Genomic DNA, 24395 nt, shown 5'->3' on the forward strand with positions numbered 1-24395 from the left:
TTTTTTTTTTTTTGGTTTGTTTCCTCTACCAGGATATTTAGTTTGAAATAAAAATGTGGTTAAATATAGTTTGTAAAAAAGACTTCTTTCATCTTTTTCTGTGCTTATTTTATTTTTATTTATTAAAAAAAATTTAATGCTTTTTTTTGAGAGAGAGAGAGAGAGAGAGAGAGAGAGAGAGAGAGAGACAGAGAACGCGAGCGCGCGCGACAGCATGGTCGCGGAGGGGCAGAGAGTGAGGGAGACCCAGAATCTAAAGCAGTCTCCAAGCTCTGAGCTGTCAGCTCAGAGCCCCACGTGGGGCTGGAACGCAGCAACCACAAGATTGTGAGCCAAAGTCGGACACTTAACCGAATGAGCCGCTTAGGCCCCTCTCTATGCTTATTTTAATGTTAATAAAAGAAACGCATCTGCTGGCTGCTAGGTAAAACTGACGCATGAGACGTGGGGCAGGTGGTGTGATTTGTGTGGTATCCTAGGTGAGACTTCTGAGTTTTACCAGATTTTGCCCAACCATTGAGCTTTTATGTTGGTGTAGTAGAGTAAATTAAGTTACTCAAGTTCTCTCAACCCCAAGTTTTTTCATCAGTTAAACGAAGGTTAAAAATATCTAACACACAGGTAGGTTATTTTTATTGTGGAATGACACATGAAAGGATTTTTCAAGCGTTAAGCTTTCAGCTTAATAAGCTTCAAATCAGTTCTAATTTCCTGATATTTTCAGTGGCTGTGATACCCATCACATCATTGCTAGGGATGCAAAAATAGATTTAAGGCAGGAACATAAAGGCAGGAAAATCTTAACCATACAAAGCACTATGATATCCAGTGCGAAATGAATATTACTGAAGCCAAAAATGGCCAGGGAAGACTTCACGGAGGCAAGACAACACAGATCTTAAAGGTTGCGCAAGATTTGGATGGGACAAGCACAGAGCGGTCAGAGGCAACGATACACTGGGTGCTTGAGAACACGGTGGACTCCTGGAACGCCACACGAGAGAGCGCCCCCTTCCGGAACCAAGCTCCGCTGGCTCCTTTCTTTCGCCTCCCGGCGAGCGCGGTGCCGGCGGTACGCAGGCGCCGGGAGCAGATGAGGGCTCGCAAAGGCTCGATAGACGCGCATGCGTGCAGCTCTCTGGAGGCGGTAGCTTCTTCGGCGTCGAGACTGGAGGCTGAGTGCTAAACTGTGTGGGGCGCAAATGGGATCCGGCTGTTAGTCGGGTAGGCATAGGTAGGACCGCTGCCTTGTGGGGAATAGGGGGCTGGAAGGCGGGAACCCATAGCGTGGGGGTCCTGAGCCTTTCCTGTGAGATCCGGGCCGACTATTGTATCTGTGTCGCAGCGGCTGCGCACAAAATGGCGGCGGGCCGGCGGCGGGGGCGGGAGGAGGTTGGGGGACCCCCGGGATGAGAAGGAAAGCTTGGCTGCCCCGCTACCGCGTCCGTTCACCTTGCTGCCCCGGAGGGCCGGGTCGGGCACCCGTGCTAGGACATTGCTTCTGGAAGAGCCGCCCGACGCCGTTGCATTGGGCCGAGGAACAAGAACAGCCCTTTGGCAGCGCCGTGGCGGCCCCTTCCCCATCGGCGCAGGGCCTGCCGAGGCCGCGCCGGGCCTGACAGCCAGAGGAAGCGGTGGTGCGGGAGCACCGACGAGGGAGTAACCTTTCCCGTCGGGCCTTGAAGAGAGGCGGTGGAGCTTGAGCTGAGCCCTGTGGCGAGCGACGTTATGCAAGGAGCGTGGAGAGAACATGTTTGTGTTTGGGGCTGGGGAAGGGGGAGTTGGGATGAAGGGAGAATGTTAGATCCAGCGGCTTTTGCTGGTTGCTGTTTCCGCCTTTCGCGGGTATGAAAGCAAAGAAAATGTCACCTCTGTGCGGGATACGGGGAACCATAAATGATTCTGATACTTATTTACAAATTTCTCAAAGGAATCGCGAATACGGATCTTTAGTGGTTTACTTGTGTGTGATTCCTAGGCTCAGTCCCCTTCTGTTAAAAGTGGGGGGAGAATGTATACCACACAGTTGGATCCTTGAGGACGTTTTGAACAGATCTTTTGTTGTTTGAGATATTTGCGAACGAGGGAGACTTTTGTTAGTACAAAATCTTTAATTGAACTAGTCAGTGACGGCTGCCTCAAGGTAATTTTTCTTAATCTTAAACATTTACTCTAGGGTGAAGTTGGGGGCGGGGAGGGTAAAACCCTATTTTAATCTGAAGGATTTCTGAAGCAAAACTTGTTACCAGGATCTGGCAACTTAAGTTGATTCAAATTCTTTTTCTAACCGGCTTTAGAATCGTGCACGAAAAAATTTATTCGTTTTTATCCTTCATCTGTTGTAAAGGGTTGACTTACATGTCAGGGATATTTGCTGACTCAAATTTGCAGTTAGAATTGAAAAATTGGAAAAATTAATTTGTAAAAAAAGGTTAATGAAACTTATACAGAAAAATAAATGCATACTTTACATTATTCCAGCATAGCTTTAATTTTATTAGGCATTCTAGACTTTTTAAATGTTGCATTCTTTTCTTTCAATATGACAACATTTCATATACATTTTATTTTGTATCCCCATACTCTGTAATATGCACTTTTAAGTGATGTGGACTCCAACATGTTAATACGGTAAAAATATGCTGGGCCGTTCCCTGCTTGGTTATTGGAATCTAGTTCAGAAAAAGGTAAAACATTTGGAAGAAAATCACAAAATCTCATTGGTTCCTATTAACTAGTTTCAGAATGTTTTTATTAGTGTTACATATATGTTACCTTGAATACTGGTTATATTTTAGTCTTGTAATCTCTTCTTTTTGTGTCTTGGAGAGTGTGTATAGCGGATACTCTTGTTTAAAAAAAAAGCTTATTATAGTCGGTGATCAGTTTGTATTTCAGGGCTGTCCTAAAGATTTTCTCTTGGGAGCTTTTCAGAGGTGATCTCTGGAAATTTTCTTTTTATGTAGTGAAAGAAAATGAGAGACAGATAATTTAGTGAAAAGAGAATAGGCTTTGGAATCAGATCTGGATTCAAATCCCTGTTTTTTTCTTACTGTATGTGTAAGATTTTGGATAAGTTATTTTAGTCTTACTTAACTTTTGTTTTCTTATCTGTAAAATGGTGATAATACTACTTCCTGCTTGGGATTGTTGTGAGAATTGAGTGAGATCGTTAGCTGTTACTTTTATTACAAGTTTTTCAGTCTTAAGGAAGCATCTTTTGTTTGAAGATTGTTTCCTGGGGATATTCCCTTTTAGTTAAAAAAGAGGCTTAAAAGAATTCAGATTAAATTGATAGAATTTTGGAGCTGAAAAATCAGCTAATCTTTCATTAAAATATTTGGTGTATCTATAAATTTTATATATGCCTCTCTTGTAACCACTTATATTGTTGATTGTTTATCTTTGTATCTGTCCCAGTGACTGGTATGTATTCAGTACTCATGTGTTGAGTGAATGAACTCAGCTGGTACTTGCTAGAGCCTGGGTAAGATCCTGAGCCTTTGGAGTCCAAATTGTGTTCTTTCTGACATGACTTGACTTAATGTGTACCAGTCAAAGTTTGAATAAATCTGTCCAAATTCTTCATAACATGCTTTAGATACTAAGAATTAGTGCTTCCAGTATGAGTACCCAGTGACATAGTTTGGGCTGTTTGGACCGTTTTGCAAGGAAAGAGCAGCTACTGAATGTTGACATGTAGTGGTTTCGACCTCCTGCACGTTGAAAGTAATTGTGGTCAAAGCCAATAAGCCCCTGTTTGTATTCAACTTTACTTTTTTATTACTTCAACTTTGTTTACTGTAGTCTGAAATTTGTGGCTGAGAATGAAAATGGACAATAGGTATATGAAAGATACGACAGTAATGGAAAGGAAGAAGGTGAGGTGTAGAAATAAAACATAGCTATAATAATGATCAGTGAGGGTCAAGAACAAGAGTTTTGTAATGAGAAGAAAGTTCAGGGAGTACAGGAGAGTTTTAAGGTACACATGTTTTGATATTCATGATTACCTTGGGCACATATATTTTGGGTTATTTTCAACTCTTGAACTCCTTAAATATCAAAATAATTATTGTTCGAGTCTTTTAAGTTTTTACATTTTTTTCCTACCTGATTTCCACAGTCTTCATTTTATTAAACTTTCAGCTAATATCCTTATTGTCTTGTTGTTGAGTGAATGTTGCCAACTTCATTTTCCTTTGAATTTCTTCCCTTTGTTTAGAAAACTTTATTGTGGAAAATTTCAAACATGTATAAGAGAGAGTATTATGTAATGATTCACCCGTGTACCCATCTTCAATAATTGCAAGCTAATGCTCAATCATGTCTCTACCTTCCACCCTATTACTGTTTTTTTAAAAAAAATTAAAAAAAAATTTTTAATGTTTATTTATTTTTGAGCGAGAGAGAGAGAGAGAGAGAGAGAGAGAGAGAGACCAACCGAGCATGAGTCGGGGAGGGGCAGAGAGAGAGGGAGACACAGAAACTGAATGAAACAGGCTGCAGGCTCCGAGCCACCACCACAGAGCTTGATGTGGGGCTCAAACTCAGGAACCATGAGGTCGTGACCTGAGCTGAAATCGGGCACTTAACCTACTGAACCACCCAGGCACCCCTCTACCCTATTATTTTTAAGCAAATTCCATGTCATTCATCAGTTTATAGTTCAAAGTTTTTCTTTAAAATGCTTAGAGAAAAGCATATTTATTGCTCCTAAAGTAACAATTTCTTAATGTCAGATAGTATTCAGATTTCCCCAATTATTTCATACACCATACTCGTGATGTATGTATACATATACATACACTATATACACAGTGTATAGTTTCTATTTCAACTACTATATTGAAATTTTCATAAGTTACCCAAGTCTTAATAAAAGAAACAGGGATTTACCTATTTCTTTTTTTTGTTTTAATTTTTTTTATGTTTATTTTTGAAAGAGGGAGAGAGACAGAGCATGAGTGGGGGAAGAGCAGAGAGAGAGGGAGACATAGAATCTGAAGCAGGCACCTAGCTCTGAGCTGTCAGAGCAGAGCTGGACATGGGGCTTGAACTCACAGACCATGAGATCATGACCTGAGCCAAAGTCAGATCCTCAACCGACTGAGCCACCCAGGCGCCCCAAGCAATCTACCGATTTCTTAAGTAAAGCATTTCGTTTGCTATCTTAACATTTTTTGAGTACCTACTGTGAGTCAGAAGGTGTAATTTCGCCAGGAGGTATAAATTGTCACATCACCATTCTGAAGTGGTATTGTTTTTATTCCTATTTTTCACATGATGAAACTGAGGCTTGAGTTAACCAGATTGCTGAGGGTCACATTTTTAGCACTCAACAGGACCAGAATTAATACATTGAGTTTAAGTTTTTAAAAAACACTATGTTACATTAGTGTTAAATTTTACTTATGGGAGTTAACCAATTTTGTATGAAGTAATTCACTGGAACCCCTCCTAGCAGGGTGGATATCTTCAGATTAGTTGAAATGTCCCCAAAGATGAGATTATTATGAATTGCATAATAGGCTGACTAATAGTCAATAGGGAGTGAGCATGATGCAGAAAAAGAAAAACAAAAATGTGTTTAGGGCTGATGCTCTTTTATCGTGTTACGTTTTGCTTGTTTTCTGCTTGTTGCCTTACTTGCTTATGGGTTTTTTTCTTGGTATATGATTAAGGAGATAGTCCTTAGATAGTCTGGTGTTAGACTTAAAAGATTGGGTCATTAACTTATTGAATGAATTAAATCTCTGACAGAAATTCCTGTCTCTCCTTACTTCCCTGTCCCTTCTTTCCCTTCTGTTGGAAGGCAGCTATGCTTACCACTATACCACCAACGCTCTTTCCCTTCTGTTGTACACATACACACATGGTGATTTTTTTTCCTGAACTGTTTGAGAGTAAGTTGCATATATTGTACTCCTTTACCTTAGTTTATTTCCTAAGAACAGGTTGTTTTCTTTTGCTATTGCTATTTCCTCTACTGTTTCTTTTGAACTGTTAGTCATAGTAATCAACCTCAATTTAACATTGATAAAGTTCTTTAGTCTACCATCTTCTGATTTTGTCAGTTGGCCCAATAGTGTTCTTGATAGCAGTTTTTTTTCCCCCTCTCCAATACAGGACCAGTCTAGAATCAGATGATTGCATTTAATTGTCATGTCCTTTAGTCTTTTTTACTCTGGGACATTTCCATAGCCTTTCTTTGTATTCTGTGAAGTTGACGTTTCTGAAAAGTATAGCTTGCTTGAAAAATATAGTTTCTTTTTCTGTTCTTTTTACTTTAAAAAAAAAATTTTTTTTTAATGTTTATGACAGAGAGACCGAGCATGAGCAGGGGAGGGGCAGAGAGAGAGGGAGACACAGAATCCAAAGCAGGCTCCAGGCTCTGAGCTGTCAGCACAGAGCCTGACGCTGGGCTTGAACTCACCGCAAGATCATGACCTGAGCTGAAGTTGGACACTCAACCAACTGAGCCACCCAGGCGCCCCTTTTTTTTCTTTTTAATAGAACATTTCTCATTTTGGATTTGTCTGATGTTTCCTCTTGATGAGATTGAGATTATCTGTCCCTGGCCAGAAAAATCGCCTAAGTGATGCTGTGTCCCCATGGTATCAAATCTGGAGGTACATGATGTCCATCTGTCTGCCATGGATGATAATATTGTTTGATCATATATTCAGTCAAAATGTTTGACTCCTCCCCGCCTTGAACTAATTAATTTGTGAAGATGCATTTTAAGAATATGTAAATGTCCTACTTAGCAGAATTTCCCTCTGGATTTAACATGCGTAGGTGATTCTTGTCTGAACCAATCTTTACCAATATAGTTATAAAATGAATTTTCAAGTCAGCAGTCCCTCTGCATTTGCATTGATTGGTATGGAGTTATGGATTCTTGTTTTTTTCAGTGGCTTATAATTTATTGTCCAGTTTTTTTCTTGTTTTTCCTCATTTCATATTTATGTATCTTGTCTTGCACAGTGAAAGCCCTGGTTCTCAGCACTATCAAAACATTTACTTTTTTGTTTCATCCTATGATATATCTAAAGTAATTGAAGAATTACTTCACTGATGTCACTACCAAAGAAAAATCCCAAAACAAACTACTAAAAAGAGTAAGAATTTGTTTGTAGTTCTTCCCTTTCTCTTAGCTACTCTCAAACCGACGATATATATATTTAATAGTGGGTTCATGAATTACTTGAGTTAATTTTTATTCCACAGTGGCTTACGGTATTCGTTTGAAAAATGTATTAGTTCGCTTTCAGTTTTAGATTTTTTCCCTTCTTCCATCCTTGTTTTAATTTTTTTTTTAAATGTTGACTGTTAACATGCTTAGGCATTTGACCAAATAGTTTAGGTATGCTTAATTGAAGATTTTGGAAACCCTATTAGACAGAGATGTACCCTTTGGCTAGTATACTTCATGAAAACGAACAGCGTAGTGGCAGGGAGGGCAGGTTATGCCTCAGAACAATTGCATCTGGGTAGTGAATGTCTTCAATATTGTATTTACCTCTTGGTCCTGCTGGCCTCTGTTATATGGGCTTTATTTTGTTTCAGTGCTTGTGCTTTCTCACTAAGGCAGTAATATATGCATTTGAGTTAAAAAAAATGTTTATTCATTTATTTTGAGAGAGGGAGAGAGAAAGAGCACGTGCAGGGGAGGGGAAGAGAGAGGGAGGGAGAGAGAGAAAATCACAGGCAGGCACTGCGCTCAGTCTCACAACTGTGAGATCATGACCTGAGCTGAAATCAAGAGCTGGATGCTTAGCCCAATGAGTCACCCAGGTGCCCGTAGTAGCATTTGTTTTTAATTTTTTTTAACGTTTATTTATTTTTGAGACAGAGAGAGACAGAGCATGAATGGGGGAGGGGCAGAGAGAGAGGGAGACACAGAATCTGAAACAGGCTCCTGGCTCTGAGCGGTCAGCATAGAGCCCGACGCGGGCTCGAACTCACGGACCGTTAGATCATGACCTGAGCTGAAGTCGGACGCTTAACCGACTGAGCCACCCAGGCACCCCCGTAGTAGCATTTGAAATTTATCAACATCCACTACTTTCCTCATTTCTAGTTTTGTTGTATTTTATTGTATTGTATTGTATTTTACATTTATTTATTTATTTATTTATTTATTTATTTATTTATTTATTTATTTATTTATTTATTTATTTATTTATTTATTTATTTATTTATTTATAGCGAGAGTGGGGGAGAGGGGCAGAGGGAGAGAGAATCTTAAGCAGGCTCCACACTCCACACAGAGCCTGATGCAGGGTTCCATCCCACCACCCTAGGATCATGATCTGAGCTGAAATCAAGAGTCAGACTCTCAATTGACTGAGCCACCCAGGTGCCCCTCATTCTAGTTCTAAAAACAATTCCAGGAAAGATTTCTTGATTCCACCTTGGGTCAGGAGGTTTCTCTTGGGCTAATGAATTACATTTGTTGATGCTAGCTAGCAAGGTAAGCAGGCCCACCAATGCACATGTCAGGGAGGCATCATTTACTGTGAATGCAGTGTTGTCTTCACCCATTTATGTATGCAGTGCTTCAAAAAGTATATCTAATTATATTCATCCTGTTTAGCAAAAAGTCGTTTTCCTGGAAATAGTAACTATTGAATCATCGCTATATGAGGTGATTAATACTTGGTTCTTGTGGTGATCTGTTCCTAGCATTGTACGTTAGCAAGTTGAGCTTCCATTTTTTTTCAAATATGGAATCATGAGGTTTATCACTCCTTTCAAGTGGCAGTGAAGTTTGTGATGCCCTCCATGATACCAAATAATGTTTCTAATTGTCTACTCATTCTGTTTCTTTGACAGTTTCCTTGAGGTACCTCATTGTGGCATTTTAATTTCGAGGGATACTCTCTATTCACACTTGTGGCACCTTTGGAGTTATGACTTGCATATCTTTTGTGAGACAGGAAGGGACAGAAAATGGTAGAAAAGAGGCTGAGTGGATCTGTATGTATGCCAGAAGAGATTAGCTGATTGACATTTAAACTGAGGAAAGCATAGAATGACACGTACTCCCTGTTGTGTTAACTGACCAGTGTAATACCTGTATTCTCAGGTGTGAAAGTGGATTTATATGTTGTGAGACCATCACTCTAACAAAATAATACCAAATGAGGTGTGTGGGTATATATATCTAGGAAAATAATGGTAGTTTATATAAACTTTATGTAAAGATTATAGAATACTAAAACGAACAAAAAGAGATTGTAGAAAACTTTTTTCTGAATGTAATGAGGGTGATTTTTCTTTATTGGGGGGTGATAATGAACAGTTACTACTTTTGTATAGTTAGAAAAAGCAAAGCTATAAAATTTACATTTTACATGGAAAGATACTGAGAGGAATTATAGGTTCTAGTTATGATCTTGCAACTTAGTTCTGAGGCTTTACTTAATCTGTAAAAACTGGTATCCCCTTGCTCACAGGGTTTTTGTGAGGCTCCAGTGAGATAATGAATATTAAAAGTGTTTTGTAAAATGAAGTGGTATAAAGTTCAAGTTTGGGGTTTGATGTGCATTTTTCATTATGAATCTAGTGTAATCATTATGATGTGGCTGACTAATTTTTTTTTTAACGTTTATTTATTTTAAGAGGCGCAGAGAGAAGGGGAGAGAGAATCCCAAGCAGGCTCTGCACTATCAGCCCAGAGCCAGATGTGGAGCTCAATTTCATGAACCTCGATATCATGACCTGAGCCAAAATCAAAAGTCAGACTCTTAACCAGCCTCCCCGGTACCCCCTGACTAATTTTTGATGATGCTTTTAGATTTCTGGATTTCTGATTTCTTTACCGGTATCCATAAAGAAAATAAAGGATTCCCTTTCTTATGAAAGATTACATTAGAATAATAGGTAGTTCTTGATTGTCCTTGGTAATAGACATCTCAGACCTTATGGGATCTAGTGGCAATATCTTTTAAATCCATTGAGCCATTTCTTCATGCCTGCCTCGAGAACTCAGTTCCTATTAAATGTTTCTTTTCTTTTTTTTTTAATATGAAATTTATTGTCAAATTGGTTTCCATACAACATCCAGTGCTCATCCCAACAGGTGCCCTCTTCAGTGTCCATCACCCACCCTCCACCCCACCCCCCATCAACCCTCAGTTTGTTCTCAGTTTTTAAGAGTCTCTTATGTTTTGGCTCCCTCCCTCTCTAACCTTTTTTTTTCCTTCCCCTCCCTCATGGTCTTCTGTTAAGTTTCTCAGGATCCACATAAGAGTGAAAACACGTTATCTGTGTTTCTCTGTATGATGTATTTCACTTAGCATAACACTCTCCAGTTCCATCCATGTTGCCACAACAGGCCATATTTCATTCTTTCTCATTGCCACGTAGTATTCCATTGTGTATATAAACCACAATTTCTTTATCCATTCATCAGTTGATGGACATTTAGGCTCAAATGTTTCTAAAAGAATTTTTATGTTTGACATTTAGTTGAATATTTGTTGTGTCAGAGTGGCAGGTTTCAGTTCTTAAAAGGGCATAGAAAAGAGTTACCTGCTACTTGTCACAATAGAATTTTTTCGGGAGTTCAGAATGTTTTGTGACCAATAAATATCCTGGTGTTGAAAAAATATTAAATATAGGAAAATAAAAGTTAATTGAAAATAGTATAGTTCTAGTTTCATACAGTAAAGTTTGGTGTACTTTCCTCCCCTTCTTATCCATGCTTGTATTTACATACACAAACTTGAAAGAAATTATATCAAAATACAAATTCATTCTACATGACGGTCTTATTGGTAAGGATTTAATTTGCTACTTTTTGTTTTCTATAAAAAGCATGTTACTTATATAATCAGGAATAAAACTTACTTTAAAGAATTTATATTTAATTGCAATTTTTTCAAAGGAGTGTTAATAATTAAGAACTCAGATCTTTAAAAAAAATTTTTTTTAATGTTTATTCATTTTTGAGAGAGACAGAGCACAAGGAGGAGAGGGAGACACAGAATCAGAAGCAGGCTCCAGGCTCTGAGCTGTCAGCACAGAGTCCAACGCGGGGCTTAAACTCACAAGTTGCAAGATCATGACTTGAGCCAAAGTCACTTAACCACCTGAGCCACCTGGGCATCCCAAGAACTCAGATCTTAACTCAAGTTCTTCTAAGTTAGTTTAATGATTTCATAAATTGACTATCCATAAATTACAGTAGGTGAACAAACCTGTTTATGGCTAGAGTTCAGTTATCCAGAAAATGGCATATTCTCTAATAGTTATGGTTAATAGAGATTATATTTACTATGTCAGGCATTTGTTCTGAGTTTTGGGGTATCACTTGTTACTTTGTATAAATTCTATGGTAGTCCCAAAACTTACAAAGTACTGTCAAATCAGTGAATTCCATTGTTGGTGAAACCACTTGAGTTTCTTTACTTCTAATAGCAAATTTGGAGAACAAGGATTCTCTTACATTTCCTGTTTCTGGGTTACAGACCAGTTTGACTTCAGACAGATGTGATGGTAATACTACATATTTATATATGTAATACTATTATACAAGTGTTTTACTTTTAACATTTTATGTTTTGTCCATATACCAATTTAAAAAATGAAAACGGGTGTGTGGGTGGCTCAGTGGGTTAAGTGTCAGACTTCAGCTCAGGTCATGATCTTGTGGTTTGTGAGTTTGAGCCCTGCAGCTGGGAGTCTGGAACCTACCTCAGATTCTGTCTCCCTCTCTCTGCCTCTCCCCCCACCCCCGTCTCTCTGTCTCTGTCTCAAAAATATTAAAAAAAAAAAAAAAAGAAAACATCTTGAAGGGTTTTGTATCTACTAGTTCATATCTGTAGGGTATGCCCTACCAAGGATGTTTAATATCATTCCTTTTTACAGCTGCAAAATATGAATATACCATAGTTCATTCAACCAGTTTCCAGTCTCTGCAAACCCTTTTAACTGCAGAGGTGTGAAAAGGGAAACTTCCAGATTTTTAACTGTATTTTTTAATGTTTTTTTAAAAAATGTTTTAATGTTTATCTTAGAGCACGTGGGGGAAGGGCAGAGAGAGAGAGGGAGACACAGAATCCAAAGCAGGCTACAGGCTCTGAGCTGGTCAGCACAGAGTCTGATGCGGGGCTTAAATCCAGGAAATCATGACCTGAGCCACCTAGGCGCCCCTAACTATATTTTATCATTTTGGTTTCTCTAATTCTTAGGAAACGTTAACTCCATCTTAAAAACTGAGTGTTAGCTTTATGAAGAAAGGGATCGTTTCTGGCTTAATAGCCTTGCTACTTGCTTACCTAGACCAGCATTGTCAAAGTATTGGTCAAGTGGATGAGTAACAGTTGGATTTGGAGTTACTCTGATGTATTTATTGCTAAGAAGACAGTTTCTCTAAGTTTTTTAGGAATACCTAGCTTTTTTTTTTTTTTTTTTTTTTTTTTTTTAAGATATCTCAAATGGTCTGATAGTTGATTTTGGAATTTTATCCTCCTGAATCTGTTGAAGATGGTAAATTCCTGTGCTTCATTTTGTTGTTAGCATTTGCCTTAAGTAGTTGTACCTTGAGGCATCATTGGTAGGGCTGAAGTTTAAACAAAATGAAGGGGAGAAAGTTAAGCAGCAAAGAAAAGGATACTGATTGGTAGAGTTTGCCTGTCCTTAAATTAGAGTTGAAGAAATGAGGCTTGAGAATTCTATAATTGCCAAAAGGAAGTTTATAATACCTTATAAGTAGAAAGCTTAAACTATAAATACAAGAGCCTTTTTGGTCATAACATTTTATTTGCAGTGAATGTGAATGATAGTTTTAAGAGAAGATTAAACAATAACTTTCCTAAATGATTAAAAATGCACTTATATTTATAAAAAATTAAGCAAATGAAATACAAATATACTCCTTAAATTTCATTTACAGAGAAAATAAAAGGTTACTTAAAATTTTTTTTCCAACTTTTTTTTTTTTAATTTTTTTTTTATTTTTGGGACAGAGAGAGACAGAGCATGAACGGGGGAGGGGCAGAGAGAGAGAGGGAGACACAGAATCGGAAACAGGCTCCAGGCTCCAAGCCATCAGCGCAGAGCCTGACGCGGGGCTCAAACTCACGGACCGCGAGATCGTGACCCGGCTCAAGTCGGACGCTTAACCGACTGCGCCACCCAGGCGCCCCACTTAAAATTTTTTTAACTATTGAAGATATGTGGGGCACCTGGGTGGCTCAGTTGGTTAATGGTAGCCTAAGGTGTTTGATGATTTTACATTAGTGGATTACTGTCTGAAAATGTTACTAAATGCAAACTAAGATGAAAACACACTAGATTTAGACCAGGTCTGAAATTCAGAAGGAGTCTTGGGATAAAAGAAGTATTGGCTTCAAGTTCAGAAGGATTAAATTTGTTCTTAGGAAGGAGGTTAGTTGAAGAGACCTATTGAAAGAGTGACATTTGCTTATGACGACGGATTTTCTGGGATATGCATACAGGAGAGAAACTTTCTTACCTCAAGCCATCAGCAACTCCAGGAATCAGAATGCAAAATAAATAACTGACTAAACAAGACCCTCATTTGTCTTATCAAGAGAGAAGGGAGAACAGTCTCTTTGGGAGAACCAGGGCTGTTAATTTATTACTATATCTTATATTAGATTTCACATTGGGATTAACTGTGTATAGGAGGTCTAGTGTGTGTGTGTGTGTGTGTGTGTGTGTGTGTGTGTGTGTGTGTGTGTATATGTGTGTGTGTGTGTGTTTTAAGGCTCCTAAACGGAAACAAGCCAAACCTCTGCTTACTGAGAATTTAAATTTAAATTAGGAAAAGGCCTTTTTATTTTTATCTTCGTGTATATTGCACATTGTTTTGTGAATATTGAATATTGAATGTTTCTGGACTGATATTCATGACTACTACACTGATGCAGATATGCCGGTTGTTTAAACACGGAAATAATTCTACCAGTAAGTAGCTGCTATCCCAAAGGTGGACCTCCATTTCCCCCACTCTTTTAGTTCCTCCCTGAGGACTGCCCCCCTCTCTCAAGCCCCCCTCTCCCAAACCCCCCTCCCCCCGCCCCGCTTTGTGCTACAGCAACTAAAAGCTTAAGGAGGGTGGAGGAAGGGGAGGGGCACAGGAACCTGGCTGCATACTATAAGTCACAATTTACTGTACTTGTTACTCATTGCTTGTTAGCAATTACTAAATATTTCAAATATCACCTCTGGGTATATGCATGAAGAAAACTCAAGTTGAGGAAGCACAAAATGAAAAAAGGTTTTTGATAAACAACAGGGCATCTCAGAGCCTTTTAATTCAATATATAGTAGGCATCATGTCCCTCTAGGAAGAGTAACTAGTGCATGCATTTCGGACTTTCTTGACCAGGGACTTTGTTTGGAACTTGTTTGCGAAGTCCTACAATCTTACGGGATAGTAATTTCTGCAGAATACAGTTTGTGAAGGTCTGCTGTCTTGCATTCTGTAAATGTATACATGTATCAGTGTAAGGCAGTGCTAGGCACTTAGGAAATAGGTAAGTTTTTAATAGATACCTCTACATCATGAGATAATTAGATGACTGATTGAAATGTGTTCCTTTTTGGTTTTCTTATGGGGGAGAAACAATATTTGGGATAATTTGTGTTCCTAAAGTTGTGAGAGGAGTCTTAACCGGTTAATAAGGAAAATGGTGCTGAAAGAGTTTGAGTAACTAGTTGACAAACTGCTTACGTAAGAGAACATTGTTCTTGGAAATATTTCTATTTTGTAGAAAGTAGACACAGTTTAATATGATTTGTTTAAAAGGACCTGGAGTTTGTTACAAATGAACATTATTCACAGAGAATTGGGTATCATTGTTTTAGTAAATTTCTGTCTGCTGCTTGTATCTGTTGAATTAGAAGCCTGTGTAATTTTTGTTGTAGTGTTGTGTTTCATCCTAATTTGAAAATTAATAATCTATGTCTGTTAATAATGAGGACTTTGGATGTGATCATTCAAACAGCTTAACAAATAGTTGATGGTATTTTAAGTAGGAGTAGGGTTATATGCTTGGAAAATAAACATGCTTTAAAAAGTTTTTTAATGTTTATTTGAGAGAGAGAGAACGTGCGTGAGCATTTGCAAGGCAGAGGAAGGGCAGAGAGAGGAAGACAGGCTTGAAGCTGGCTCTGTACTGACAGCAGAGTGCCGATGCAGGGCTCCAACTCACAAACTGCGAGATCATGACCTGAGTGAAGTCAGATGCTTAACTGACAGAGCCACTCAGGTGCCTCAATAAATATATACTTTTAATTAATGGTTGATAGTTGAAAAAGACAACACAGACAAACGCAAAAGCATAGTAAAATGGAGGAGTCCCAAATGGTACAAGCAACAAACAAGAGTTTGTTGGAATACTCACTCTGGGCCTTGGTGATCAAGAAAGGTTTAATGGAGGCTGACCTTGAAGGATGAGTAAAATCAAGTAAGTCAGGTCTCGGCAGAGTTGTTTTGTTTGTTTTGATTGGAAGAGATGGTTGGAAGGGAGTGTGTTAACCGGATAAAGCCCATTTCTTAGCTTAATTAACATTTCACTAACATTATGTATAAATGAAAGGGTATAGTGGAATTATCGATGAAGTTGTAGCTTGAACCAGAAAGTGATGATCTTCATAACATCTTTTATTTTATTAATTTTAAAAGGTTTTTTAAATTTATTTTTGAGAGAGAGAGGGATACACAGAATCCAAAGCAGGCTCCAGGCTCTGAGCTGTCAGCACAGAGCCCAACGCAGGACTCGAACTCACATACTGCAAGATCATGACCTGAGCTGTCAGAGGCTTAATAACCAAGTGAGCCACCCAGGTGTCCCTAGAAAGTGGTGATCTTCAAATAGGATCTATAGTGTGGATTTTCATTGTAGGTGTAGATGCCTGGAGACCTCATGTTTCCCACCTTGCATTTCTATCAGGTATAAAAGTAGGGACCTAATGGAAAACAGACAATCTGTTTTGTTTTTTTTTAAACTGGCAGAGGAAAGTCAAGCTCGGTGGCTGCTGACCTTGGTCCTGAATGATAGCTAAAGTGTTTCTATGAGAATCAGCTTGGAATGCGTTGTGCTGTGCTCTGATGGCTGGACAGCAATCAGTTTAATAGAGTGCCTGGGAACTGCAAGATATTTTGCTCACATCTCTTAGTGGTTAGGAGCATGCATTATGGGGCTAATATGCACCTTGAGTGCAAATCTGAGGCTGGTTGCTTATTACCTGTACAAGTTACTTCTCTGTGCTTTAGTATCATTGTCTGTGAAACTACATATTTCAAGGGGCTGTTGTGAGAATTAAATGAATCAATCCATGTGAAGCACTTCGAACAGTTACTGGCATATGAACAGTATAAAGTTAGCCATTGCTATTATCTGTATATATTTGCCTCTATGCCTCACGTTGTGGAGGGAATCTGAGAGAAATATAACGTGGTCGTGCTACCTGTTATGTTGTCTGTTATAATCAATTCCACGCTACTGCACTCTTGTCAGACTCTAGTCGAGTTATTGGTGACAAGTTTTCATCTTAAAAGAAACACCTATTTAACGACAGAACTTAAGCATAGTCTAATTGCTATATGAAATTTGTAAGATGTTATTCCAGGGAAGACTGTGTCTTAGAGAAATGGGTCTTGTAAAATTTTAGGCTTACAGTTTCTGTTTTCCTGGTTTCTACATAACATACATATAAAGTGTATGTGTATTTCCAGTATTTTAATGCCTTTATCTTTTTTTTCCAGTAACAAAGTGTGAAATAAATCCCCAATATTTTTCAAGATTATTTAAAAGGAGTTGTAATTACTGCTCAGCACCTAGGACAGCACCCAGTGCAACGCTTTGTACATGAACTCTGGCTTGAGTTTTGGGGTTTGTGTTCTGGATTCGGGAAAAAAAGAAGAGAATCTTTTTGGGAAAGTTAACAATTCTCATAAACACTCTAAAAGTATATGAAATGGAGAATGGTTTCATGGCTTTGTTTCAAAATGTTTTACACTGGCTGTAGAACCCACTTCATGAAGTAGTTTGAGTTAAAATGATCTAATATTTGTGTTTTAACTTTCAGCTTTGTGTTATTCTTGGAAAATTTCGCACCACTTGTGAATTCCTTGAACCTGGGCATTGCAAACCCACTTCTGTTGGGCCCATCTCCTTTGCACTTTGCTCAGATTAAGACTCAATTGGCGCTTCAGCAGCTGAATGCCGTTGCCTCACATAGTTCAACACCACCTTATACTTTATTAAATCAGGCTTTCTTGAAAATAGCCATGTCGAGACCCAGGTTTAATCCTCGAGGAAACTTTCCACTTCAGAGGCCACGAGCACCTAACCCTTCTGGGATGAGGCCTCCAGGACCATTTATGAGGCCTGGATCCATGGGTCTTCCAAGATTTTACCCAGCAGGGAGAGCTCGTGGAATTCCACACAGATTTGCTGGCCATGAATCTTATCAGAACATGGGACCACAGAGAATGAATGTTCAGGTAACTCAGCATCGAACTGATCCAAGATTGACCAAAGAAAAATTGGATTTTCATGAAGCACAACAAAAGAAGGGGAAGCCTCATGGTAGCCGGTGGGATGATGAGCCTCATATATCTGCATCAGTGGGAGTGAAACAGAGTTCTATAACACAGGTTACAGAACAGAGTCCTCAAGTACAGAGCCGCTATACAAAAGAGAGTGCCTCAAGTATCTTAGCAAGTTTTGGATTATCAAATGAAGACTTAGAAGAACTCAGTCGCTATCCTGATGAACAGCTAACTCCTGAAAATATGCCATTAATCTTGAGGGATATAAGGATGCGTAAAATGGGGCGCCGATTACCTAATTTACCTTCTCAGAGCAGAAGTAAAGAAACACTTGGTAATGAGGCAGTTTCGAGTAATGTGATTGATTATGGGCATGCAAGCAAATATGGCTACACAGAAGATCCACTTGAAGTACGTATTTATGATCCTGAAATTCCAACAGATGAGGTCAAGAATGAATTTCGGTCACAGCAGAGCATTTCTGCATCTGTTCCCACTCCAAATGTGATATGTAATTCTATGTTTCCTGTTGAAGATGTGTTTCGACAGATGGACTTCCCCAGTGAGTCCTCTAATAATCAGTCCTTTTTCCCAGTTGAGAGTGGAACTAAGATGTCAGGCTTACACATTTCAGGACAGTCAGTCCTTGAACCTGTAAAATCCGTCAGTCAATCCATTAGCCAAACAGTTAACCAGTCAATGAATCAGTCTCTTATTCCTCCATCAATGAGCCAGCAACCTTTTTCGTCAGAATTAATTTCAGCTGTAAGCCAACAAGAGCGGATCCCACATGAACCTGTGATTAATTCATCTAACGTACATGGATCAGGAGGAAGTAAAAAGAATTACCAGTCAGAGGCTGACATTCCCATTCAGTCTCCCTTTGGGATTGTGAAAGCATCATGGTTACCAAAGTTTTCACATGCTGATGCCCAGAAGATGAAGAGACTTCCAACTCCCTCTATGATGAATGATTATTATGCAGCGTCTCCAAGAATATTTCCACATTTGTGTTCTCTGTGTAACGTAGAATGTAGTCATTTGAAGGTGAGTGTTTTTAAAGATCACTGTATAATGATACTCAGCGCCCAAATTTCCTCTGAATTTTCATATTTATGCTGGTGTTAACTAGGCATTGAGGAAATGGCAGAAATAATTGATTGCAACATCACCACTTAGTTGTAATCTAAGTAGCCCTGGGCTAAGTACTGAATTGAGTGTTAGACCCTCTGTATTCCTGTGTCTGGGCATACCACATAGTTTGTCATTTACTTTGAACTTTTGATTAGTTCTAGAAAATCCATTCAACATAAAATTTATATAACATAAATTGTATACTTATAAAACAATTCCACATGAGTGAACTTTGTCTAAATAGAATCTGTTACTATAAAAATATTTTAAAAATGGAATAAAAAACTTGTACTGCATACTTTTAAGAGATAGTATATTGTAGCCTTGCACGTGTCTACCTGTCTTGGGCTAAAAGACAGTTAATGCTGATTTAAATATTTTCTGACTCTAGCTAGACAAGGACTTCTAATGTTTCATGAGGAGCTTTCTAAAATGACTTAATCCATAGCAAAATTGAGTCAAGAGGAATTGTTTGGGGAAAGAAAAGAGTATTTATTTGGGGACCAGCTGTGGGCTAGAGAATAGTGTAAAATGGTAGACATTTAGAGAGAAAAAAATCTTTAAAAAGGCCTTAGGTACCTTCATGGGAAGTATAGTTAGAAGGAAGTATTTTATAGAGGTGCTGAAGAGTAATGTAGAATGTACTGTTTGATAGTACAGTTGACTCTTGAACAACTTGGGGTTTGGAGATGCCAACTCCTGTGCAGTTGAAAGTCCAGGTATAACTTTTGACTCCCTAAACTACAGCCTACTGTTGACTAGGAGCCTTACTGACAAACAGTTGGTTAATACGTTTTGTGTGTTAAATGTATTATATACTGTATTCTTACAATAATAAGTAATACTGCTAGAGAATAAATGGTATTAAGAAAACCATAAGAGAAAATATATCTGTACTGTAAAAATCCATGTGGACCTGTGCACTTTAAACCTGTGTCTGTTCAAGGGTCAACTGTAATTGTTGGATTTGTATAGGAATTTCCCAGTATGTTTTATTTACCGATACATGTTTGGAAATCAGTGTTTCTTCTGTTTACTAATGTGATTTATAGATTTATATTACAAATGGTCAGGAAGGAATTGTACTTCCCACAGGAATAAAGTTTGATTCAAGGGCATATAATTGGTAGTATACTATGAATAGGCTTAAAAACCTGTAGGTGTTAATTGTCTTGTTTTTTTCTCCTTCCAGTGCTGCCCTTTTACTGTCTTTGTAATACCCATTTACCAGATTTCAGCTGATGATTTTGTTAACTCCAGCAAAGGAAAGCAGCATTTTCCCGCATTTTAGTCAGATTTGCTGAGTTCTAAATAAATAATAGTTGCCTTCCCTATCAAGGGAGATAGCCAAGTCTTAAAAAATTTCAGAATAATTCATCGTTCTTACAGTTTTTAAGCAGTCCTAAGCCCTGAATTGAGTAATAAATAGGCTTTCTGTATTCCATTTGAACTTTTAATTAGTCATGATGAATCCAAGAAAGGTATCTTTAAAATCAAGAACTTAAGGTTTTAATTTTTTTTAATGTTTATTTTTGAGGGAGTGTGAGCTGGGGAGGGGCAGAGAAAGAGGGAGACACAGAATCCAAAGTAGGCTTCAGGCTCTGAGCTGTGAGCACAGAGCCTGACATGGGGCTCGAACTCATGAGCCATAAGGTCATGACTTGAGCCAAAGTCAGACACTCAACCGACTGAGCCACCCAGGTGCCCCTTAAAGTTTTAATATTTATTTTGTAGAATGGAAAAGGTGTATGTTTATTCAGTAGGTGTTTACTGATTATCAGTTTTGTACATGACTATATTAGATGCTGGGCAGAAATGAGAACCATATAAAATGAAGATGTTGGTCTTAAGCAGTTTAAACAGTCTCATTGAAGAGAAAAATAACATATCTAAGGAATTTAAAAAATTAGAGGTCAACAAATGGTTCGGTGATTGTATTTGACTTGTTTGGGTATGCTGTAGGGGTGAGAGATTTAATATTTCTGTATGGAATTTAGGCTTATATCCATTCAGTCCAGTGTTAAAAATTTATCAATACCTTTTGTGTATTTAACAGCATATAATTAAAAAGAAGTATAAATAGTGCTCACTTGGGCAACACATATACTAAAATTGGAATGACACAGAGATTAGCATTGCCCCTGTGCAAGGATGACATGCAAATTCATGATATGTTCCATATTTCTTATAGTAAGTTTAGTTACCATCTCTTATATAGATAAAGAGAAAACAAAAGAAAAAAAGTATAAATGTACTTTCTGACATCAAAAGACTTCTGTAGTCTAGTTGGAGGAGATTGAGTGACAGTGACTAACTGCATTGAGTCTGTCTGGACTAGAAGTATCGGGGAGGGAAGACTTCATGGAGTAGATTAAATATGGGTCTTGAATGATGAGTAGGCTTCAGATATACCTAGGGGAAGATGGATGACATTTCAGACATCAGCAACAACAGTAAGTACCAAGAGCCTTCAAAAACTTAGCTTAAGGTGTTTAGACTTGAGGTGAGAGGCACTAAGAAGCTATTTAAGGTTCTTGATATGAAAAGTGACATGTTCAAAGTGTATTTTAGAGAGATAAATCTGGCAGATGTATGTAGGGTATACAGGAATGAGAAGACATAAGATAGGGCACTGAATATGAGGCTTCCCTAGTTCCTCAAGTGTAAGATGGTGAAAGTCTGGGTGAATATGATAAAAGTAAAATTTAGGAAAAGAAATCATTTAGTGATGCTTTAGAGTTCACAGAGATTACCATTTAAAACAAAACAAAAAACACATACATTTTTAACAGAACAGCATAATGGATCTAACTAATGAATTCTTCACCACTGGATGATCAAATGATAGGGATTTGTGAACATGGACTTAGATGGTATAAACTACCTCTCGTTTCTGTGTGATATATCTTTCTGCCTTGTAAATGACCTTGTAAATAATGTAGCCAATAAATGTAAATTACCAATTGCAATTTTTTTCTTGCAAAGTAACGTTTGACAAATATGTTCCCCATGCTTAATCTTTAAAACTATAGCCTGAAAAAGGCAACAGTGGAATGTGAAATGTATTTTTCTAAATTGGTTTTCAGATGTTAGAGGAGGAGCTGTCCTTGGTTTAGAAGTTACGTCTTTTGGGCTATCCTTGGTTTAGAAGCTGTCTTTCAGACTGAAATAATTCAGTTTGAGAAAATACTAATTGACATAAAAGATTTTTGAGGTAGTTGGAGGATAGAGTGAGCTCTTACGTGGGTACGTATTTTCACAGTTTGATTCTGGACCCACTGAAGTCTACAGTGCTTGCGATATTTCCTGCTTAGTAGATGATACCCCTTTTTCTCTGGAGAGGTAGTACTGCTTTGGACTCTTAATCTAATCTGGATACCCTTACTAGAGAGTCTAGAAATTTGGGTGGCATAGGTATATTTACTGAGCTTAAAGCAAGTAATGTCAGTGAGTGAAGTGAGCCTGTTAAACAGAAGAGAGAGAGGGAGAGTGTGTGTATATACATATACGTATATATGTGTGTATATATATATACACATATATACGTATATGTATATGTATCGATACACGTATATATGAATGTATATGTAAAACTGGAGAGTGTGCCTTAAATAGGGCAGCCATCAGCATTAGCTGATAGTTGCTGTACAGAATACATATTTAGTATTTTTTCAAGAAAAGCTGTAAGTCTGGATTTGGGGATAAAATCTCTGGATTGTTAAATGATGGCAACTTATTCAAACAAAACACTTTGTGGTCTGAATAAATCATGCCCAACCCACTACTTGCCAGTGTGTCTGTTTGATGTAAACAATGTCCAGTTAATGTCAAAGACATGGGTTTAGGAGTACTAGAGACTCTTGTGGTTTCTGTTTTGTAGCATTGAGCAGGATATGCAGACATTTCTTTTTTGCAATCCACAATGAGTTCCATGGCTTAATGAAATAGTTTAGGGTTTTTCATAATCTGTTGCTACGTATTGCAGATAGCATGCACTTGTGTTCATACAGTTTTTGACAAGGCAGATTCCAAAATTAGCGTCAACTGTGGTTTTAACTGTGGAAACGTCTAGTTTGTAGCAATGACATACTAAAATGTTTTTGAAATGGATATGAATAACATTTTCCTCAAGGAACATTTTAAAACATAAAACTGTTTACTAAGTTTTTTGCTTGTCCAAATGCTAGAGAAACAATAAATCATTCGATAATAATGTTGCTTTTAACTTTCACTTGGGGGACTGTGTCTTTGAAAAGTGTATTGTCTTTTGTTTTTTTTTTTTAATCGGATGTATCTTCCAGGAACTATTTATGGGTATAGAATGTAATTTTAGGGCAGATTTGTAAATTAAGTAATGTATTAAGAGAGAATTTTGTTCATTGTAAAGCTCTATATGTAAGGGATATTGTGTCTTTGAAATAGTGTTATTTTCCCTTAAGTCCTGAAAATAAATTAGATTTAATCAGTTTTTCATATTTTTACTAATTTTATCCTTTGTCAATATAGTGGGTACCTTGTTTGGAATGGTACTGGCCTAAGAGGTAGGAGTTTTTGTTGTTGATGTTGTTAGCTTGAATTTAGAGATACAAGTTGTGTACACTATGTTTTGAAGATGCCATTTCAGATACTGTTTTATTATAGAGTTTTTGGTGTTCTCTGGAGTATTTTTATATTTGAGATGAATTATTTCTGACCAATGCTTTTTTTCCCCAAGTTTAAGTATATATTTGATTTCAAAATGAGTGTCGATGGGTATGATTTTTTAAATGTGTTCTATACTAAAATGTTTCAAAATGGCATCAATAAGGTCTGGTATTGAGTGCCTTTATTTAGAGGCCTTTTATTTTTGTGAAATACTAATGAGTAGTCAAATGTTATTTATAATTAGATTTGTTAATTTTTGAAAAAACAGAAGTATCCTGTGTCATTTTTAAAAGCCTAATTTCATTAGTCAGTGTGAGGAATATTCTAATTTCAGCACTTTTCTCCTTTTACAATAGGATTGGATTCAGCATCAAAATACATCTACTCATATTGAGAGCTGCCGCCAGCTACGTCAACAGTAAGAACAAGTTTTTCTTTTTTATAGGTAGCAAATTTACAAAATAGTTCAAGTGTGACTGTTTAATACCATTTGTGTGGTACTTCAGAGAAAAATATTTTTAGAAAATTATTGCCTGTTTGAAATACTTTATAAAGTATATTTAATCTTTTCCCAAAAGGAGAGAATTAAATATGATCTTTTCTTCTGAATCCCTCCTAATGTAATCCCAGTAGGTAGACTTTAACAGGAACCTCTTATAACCCTGGAGTAACAAAATTAAATTGTATTCCTCCTACCGTCATTAAACGTGCTAATATAGTTGTGTGTCAAGTTACTGGTCACTAAAACTGACATACTAAACATGAGAGTAACATTTTGGGTGAAATGATTTTTGTGCAGCTGGTTTGGGATTTGGTTTTGTTCTTTATGAAAACATCACCACATTTTTTTGAGATTATTCAGGACTCTTCTGGTCATAAATGATAAACAACTCAAAGTAGTTTTTTTTTTCTTAAGTTTATTTATTTTGAGAGAGAGCACATGCGCGTTGGGGAGGGGCAGAGAAGGGGGGAAAGAGAATCCCAAGTAGGCTCTGCCCTGTTAGGGCAGAGCCTGACAATGTGGGGCTCAATCTCGCGAACCTCACAAACCATGAGATCATGACCTGAGCCAAAATCA

General features: G+C 37.7%; 1 protein-coding gene and 1 non-coding gene across 11 annotated transcripts in view; both read left to right on the forward strand.

Annotated features, from left to right (window-relative positions):
• ZNF638 (zinc finger protein 638) overlaps positions 1-24395 on the forward strand; it is a 134201-nt gene that overhangs the window by 49006 nt on the left and 60800 nt on the right. For 8 of the 10 annotated variants that reach the window (XM_019827383.3, XM_011281226.4, XM_011281227.4 and 5 more), the window contains exons 2-3: positions 17074-18586; positions 23674-23735. In XM_019827383.3, the coding sequence (XP_019682942.1) occupies positions 17074-18586; positions 23674-23735 (1575 nt within the window). Of the gene's footprint in view, positions 1-1069; positions 1235-17073; positions 18587-23673; positions 23736-24395 lie in introns of those variants that run through there. The other 2 variants (XM_019827391.2, XM_019827390.2) reach the window with 2 other exon arrangements.
• Positions 20756-20859, forward strand: LOC111560018. The gene has a single exon (XR_002741461.1). It is a non-coding gene; the product is annotated as a U6 spliceosomal RNA (small nuclear RNA).

Source organism: Felis catus, chromosome A3, assembly GCF_018350175.1.
Source record: "Felis catus isolate Fca126 chromosome A3, F.catus_Fca126_mat1.0, whole genome shotgun sequence".
Lineage (NCBI taxonomy): Eukaryota > Metazoa > Chordata > Mammalia > Carnivora > Felidae > Felis > Felis catus.